This window comes from Elaeis guineensis, chromosome 2 (genome assembly GCF_000442705.2).
Source record: "Elaeis guineensis isolate ETL-2024a chromosome 2, EG11, whole genome shotgun sequence".
Classification (NCBI taxonomy): Eukaryota; Viridiplantae; Streptophyta; class Magnoliopsida; order Arecales; family Arecaceae; genus Elaeis; species Elaeis guineensis.
The window spans coordinates 93339630-93345629 of NC_025994.2; the positions used below are offsets into that span (position 1 = coordinate 93339630).

At 51.9% G+C, this 6000-nt stretch overlaps 1 protein-coding gene across 1 annotated transcript; it reads right to left on the reverse strand.

The window, feature by feature from the left end:
* Positions 1-4011: 4011 nt before the first annotated feature.
* Positions 4012-4500, reverse strand: LOC140855318 (uncharacterized). The gene has a single exon (XM_073251193.1). It carries the CDS (start codon positions 4498-4500, stop codon positions 4012-4014), a length of 489 nt encoding a protein of 162 aa, XP_073107294.1.
* Positions 4501-6000: the final 1500 nt, after the last annotated feature.

The window sequence follows — 6000 nt, forward strand, 5'->3', positions numbered from 1 at the left end:
CGGCAGCTTCACCGGTGGAGGAGGTTCGGGTTGAAGCTCGGGAGCCCGAACGTCCTTCGGCAGCTCTTGTAGCGGCTTCGGGGGGAGCTCAATCAAGTTCGAGCTTTCCCTCCTTCCCCGATCTTCGGGCCTGGGCGGCTGGTCGAGGGAAGGCCCCGATGACACCGACGGATGACACGAGGTCGGGGGACCGCACCACGTCGTCCGACATCTGGGTCCTCAAGGGAGCGTCGGCCCTGGCCAACCACAACTTGGCTAGGAGACTGTGTCAGGCGATCCTCCTCCCAGCCAATCGGGAGCCTCTGAAGACTCGGTCGGTGATCGAGATGCTGTCTTCCTTTTACCCGACTATGATCGAGGTAAGTTCTGCCTTGTCTTCCTTCTTCATCGTTGTTCTTATTATTTTATCCTTCTGATGATCGGCTTTTTTGTTTGCAGCTAATCTATAGCATGTTCGAATTGGAGGCCGGATACCGGAGGTTCAGGGACGTTCGGGCGGCCTGGAAGGATAGGGCAGAGACCGCCGAGGCTGAGAAGGTGGTATTGGTCGAGCAGCTGAAGCTGTCGATCGATCGGGAGGCGAGGCTCGAGGAGGAGATCTCCTACCTTACCGATGCCCTGGCTACCTCGGAGGCCGAACTTCAGTCAGCCCATGAGGAAGCCAAGCATAAGGGTCGTACCGCTCACCGACTGTGGTGCGAGTAGGATGGTTGCGTCAGCGAGCTCGAGGCCGAGTGCGAGCAACTCAGGGTGAGCCTGAAGAATCTTGCCAAGGCTGAGGAGAACTTGTCCACCGCCCAAGCCAATGCAGACATAGCGAAGGTGGAGGCAGAGTCAGCGAAGGAGGTGCTGGGTCGGGCAGTGGAGGACTTTCACGGCTCCGATGAATATCGGGAGGAGATCCTGGAAAGTGGTTTTGCCTCGTACCGAGTGGGGTACGAGGACACCCGAGATGCAGTCCAGGGTCTGTATCCGGAGCTTGATCTCAGCAGCGTCGTTCTCCCAGGGTCGGAGGGCCAAGTCACAGAAGAGGTGGCCGACCCAACATCGGGAGATCACACTGCTGTGGAGGAAGCCGTTCCGAAGCAAGTCACTGAAGGTGAGGCGGCACCGACCTTCGATCCTACTCCGACCCGAGCGGGCACGCCGATCGCCCCCGAGCTTCTCCCGATCCAAGAGGTTGACTCCGATGAGTAGTCGGCACTTTATTGTTTTTGCTTTTATTTCATGTACTTGTAATTAGGCTTCGGTCCAATTTTGTAAATTCAGTTTATACTTGAATGAAATTGAGAACTTTCAATTTTCTTCTTCATGTATCCTGAAATGTATCTCGAAATGCATGTTTCGTCAAAATGCCCTCGAGCGTATAAGTCGTAGGCCCGACATACCTCGTTAGGACGTTCGGTAAGATCCCGGGTAGTTAGATGAGACAATCAGTAGCGCGCACCATGGTAAAGACAGAGCGAGCCCCGATTATAGACCGGCATCCTGACTGTCATAGGATCCGATAGTCAAGAGTGTAAGTCGGGCGTCCGTCGCCCAGACCTGGGTCGGACGTGTATGTCGAGTTGGGAGTCGACTGACCTTCGGATGTGGCTTGTTGACCCGATCATCCCGTAGAGTCTGATAGTCGAATAGTGTCCGACGTATTTAGTTAGGATAACGACGATAAGTCAGGTATCCATTGCCCGGACCTTGGTCGGGCGTATACGTCATGACGTGTGATAAATGGTGGTAAGCCGAATATCCTTCGACCGATCGTGACCAGGTCGGTATGTCACGAACGCGACGTTGGTCATGTTGGCGTTTTGCCTTTCTTGGCCGGAGCCAAGTCGGCAAGTTAGCCAGTCATCTTGCTCGAGAGTTGACTGTGGAAGGAGCACGGCTTCAACTTAGGGGGGGTTTCATCGCCAACGTCGGCCTTCCACTAGCGTAGATAGATCGACTCTCGTTAAGAGTCCGATGTGTCATCGACGATCGGGTTGTAGATTCCCAATGGAACGTCGGTCCAAGTCGGGGCGTCGGGGCTCGTACTCCTGGCGAGCGCCGACCCATAGTTGGAGAGCCGAAACTTGTAGATTCTGGAGTTTTGAAACTGAGTTTGTATTTCGAACAAGGGCATATAGAGTTTACTGGTAGTACAATCTCAGGTTGTCGGTATTCCAAGTTCGAAGAATGGCCGCCCCTCCTAGAGTCTCAAGTCGGTAGGCTCCCGGCCTATAGGTGTCCGCTATCTTGTAGGATCCTTCCTAGTTCGGGGATAGTTTCCCTTGGTCTAGAGGCTTCGAGACTTCCGTCTTTCTTAAGATCAGATCTCCAGGTCTGAAAAACTTCGGCTTAACTTTAGCATGTAGTATCGGGCCACTCTTTGTCGGTAGGAAGCTATATGGAGTTGAAACTCGCATCGGAGTTCGGGTAGGAGGTTCAAGTCGGCTCTCCGACATTCGGAGTTGCCCGATTCACAATACTGCTCAACTCTAGTCGATGGTAGCCCGATCTCCAGTGGGATCATTGCCTCCGTCCCGTAGGCCATGTTGAAAGGAGATTCTCCGATCGGGACACGGGGTGTCGTTCGATACGCCCATAGGACGGAGTGCAATTCCTCAACCCAAAGGTCTTTGGCTTCGTTCAGTCGGGTCTTCAGTCCATACAGAATGGTCCGGTTGGTTACTTCGACCTCACCATTGGACTGTGGATGTCCGATCGAGGTCAGCCTGTGTGCGATATGAAATCTCGCACAGAACTCTCTGAAGTCTTGGTTGTCGAATTGTCGTCCATTGTCGGTGATAATAGTGTGTGGTAGTCCGAATCTGAAGATGATGGATTTCTGGACGAAGTCTTCCATCTTGCGCTCAGTGATTTGCGCCAGAGGCTCGCCCTCCACCCACTTGGTGAAGTAGTCGATTGCGATGACTATGAACTTTCTTTGACCGGACGTCGGAGGGAAAGGACCGAGTATGTCGATTCTCCACTAGGCGAAGGGCCACGGGGCAACAATGGGAGTCAGCTAGTTGGCGGGTCGGTGTTGTTGTATGTTGGCATACTTTTGACATGGTCACACTTTCGAACCAACTCAACTGCATTCTTCTTCATGGTGGGCCAGTAGTAACCCTATCGTAGGACTTTGTAGGCCAAGAATTTGCCTCCCAAGTGATTTTCGCAGATCCTTTCATGCACTTCTCTGAGTGCGTAGTCCGCGTCTGTCGGTCCCAGGCACTTTAGCAAGGGAATGGAGAACGATCTTTTGTAGAGTCGCTCGTCCATCATTACATATTAGGAGGCCATCCACCGGAGTCGTTTGGCTTCCGTGGGGTCTTCAGGGTTGGTTCTGTCGGTCAGATACTGAACGATCGGATCCATCCAGTTCGGCTCGATCGCCAGTTGTAGCACATCCTCAATCTTGTCGATGCTCGATTGCTCGAGACTCTCTATGAGTGTCCGACCCAAAGTGCCGTAGTCGGATGTCGCAAGCCTGGAGAGTGTGTCAGCCCGAGTGTTCTCCATCCTACGAATGTGGGAGATCTCGAAGTACTTAAGATGTGCTACGAGATCTCTCACTTTTTGAAGATATTTTGCCATAGTCGGATCCCGCGCTTCGAATTCACCTCTGACCTGCCCCGCAATCAGCTGGGAGTCGGAGAAGACTCTAAGGCTGTCGATCCTGAGCTCCTTCGCCACTCTCAAGCCAGCGAGGAGCACCTCATATTCAGCTTGATTATTGGAGGTCTTGAAGTCGAATCGAAGAGCGTACTCGGTAACCACTCCCTCCGAGTTGGTGAGCAGGAACCCGACCCCGCTCCCTCGAGCATTGGAAGCTCCATCGATGTGCAATACCCAGGTTGACCCGGGGTCATATTCAGAGGTCGCAGCCTCTTTGGAGCTCCCATCTCCCGACACTTGGTCGGTTGTTGGGCACTCTGCAATAAAGTCGGTCAGAACCTGGGCTTTCAGAGTAGGTCGTGGTCGATACTGAATGTCGAACTCACTCAGTCTCACCGCCCATTTCACCAGTCATCCTGATGTGTCAGGGCGATGCAGGATCACTCTCAGGGGCTGGTCGATGAGGACCACGATGGCATGCGCTTGGAAATACGGATGAAGTTGCTGTGCTGATATGACCAAGGCAAATATCATTTTCTCCGCCTTCGAGTATCGAGTTTCAACTTCGTGGAGCACTTTGCTGGTGTAGTATATGAGCTGGTAAATTCGGCTCTTGTTCTTCCAGACGAGCACCGAGCTAACCGCCTCTGGGGAGGTAGCCAAGTAGAGGTACAACATTTCTCCGACCTCTAGTTTTACAAGCAGAGGCGGAGAAGTCGGATATCTCTTCAGGTCCTCGAAGGCTTGCCAGCACTCATCCGGCCAAGAGAAGTCCTTTTCCTGCCTTAGGATTTTGAAGAACGAGAGGCATCTCTCAGCCGACCGAGAAATAAATTGGCTGAGCATAATGATTCTTCTGTTGAGCTGCTGTACCTCTTTTTTGGTGTTCAGATTTCGCATGTCGATGATCGCCTTTATCTTCTCGGGGTTGGCCTCAATTTCGCATTGAGAAACGAGGAACCTGAGAAATTTCTCCGAAGTCACCCCGAAGGAGCACTTAGTTGGGTTCAGCTTCATCCAATGTCGTCGAAGAGTGCGAAAAGTTTCTTCAAGATCCTAAACGTGATCTGAAGTCTGCACGCTTTTCACCAGCATGTCATCCATGTACATCTCCATGTTGCACCCGATTTGATCTTTGAAGACCTTATTGATGAGTCGCTGGTAGGTGGCTCCGGTATTCTTCAGACCGAAGGGCATTACTCTGTAGCAGTAAAGGCCTTTAGTGGTCACGAAGGCCGTATGCTCATCCTCGGGCGCCATCTGGATCTGGTTATATCCGGCAAAGGCATCCATGAAGTTGAGCAGTCGATGGCCGGACGTCACGTCCACCAGTTGGTCGATTTTTGGAAGTGGAAAGCTGTCCTTCGGACAGGCACGATTCAGGTCAGTATAGTCGATGCAGATCCTCCACTTTCCATTACCTTTTTTCACCATGACAATATTGGCGAGCCAGTCGGGATATGTGGTTTCTCTGATGAAGCCCACCTCGAGTAGCTTGTCCACTTCTTCGTCGATGGCCTTCTGTCTTTCGGGGGCAAAAGATCGCTTCTTCTGCCTCACCGACCTCATGTCGGGATCGATGTTGAGTCGGTGAGTCATCATTTTTGGGGGGATGCCGGACATATCCGCTGTCGACCAAGCGAATACATCGGCATTGGCCTTCAACAGCTCTATCAGCTACCGTCGCTCTGGGTCGAATAACTGCGATCCGACCCAGACACCCTGTTCGAGATTCTCTGCTATTGGGATGGAAATCAGCTGTTCGACCGGTTCACCCTGTTCCTCCTCTTCTCGTTGATCCAACTCATTGATCGACAGAGAATCCTTGGGCGCATCGCTTTGAGTCGAGATTTAGAAGCATCGTCGAGTGAGCTGTTGATCCCCACGCATTTCTCCAGCTCCATTTTTAGTCGGAAACTAGACCAGCAGGTGATATGTCGAGACTATCACTTTAAGAGCATTTAGTCCGGGTCTTCCAAGTATGGCATTGTAGGCCGAAGGTACTTAGATGACCGTGAAAGTTAAGTGGACGGTGCTTTGTTATGGTTCGGTTTCAGCTGTCACAGGAAGAGTGATTTCTCCTTCCACTGTGACGGCATCTCCAGCGAAACCTACTAGGGGCGTAGAGACTCTCTTGAGCCGATCAGTCGACAGTCGCATTCGGGAGAAGGTCGAGTAGAACAAAATATTAGTCGAACTTTCATTATCGACAAGAATTCTTTTTACATCATAATTTTCTATTGTTGTCGAGACAACAACAGCATCATCATGGGGAGTTTGGATTCTCCGAGCATCTTCATCCGTAAAGGTGATTACATTATCCTGGCGCAGCTTCTTCATCGACTCCCCTTCAGCAGTCGTCCCCCGATCCAGTCGTTTGGAGATCATATTGATGACCCT

Coding starts and splice junctions, on each gene's coding strand:
- LOC140855318 (XM_073251193.1), bottom strand. CDS start 4,500: ATGCGAAATCTGAACACCAAAAAAGAGGTACAGCAGCTCAACAGAAGA.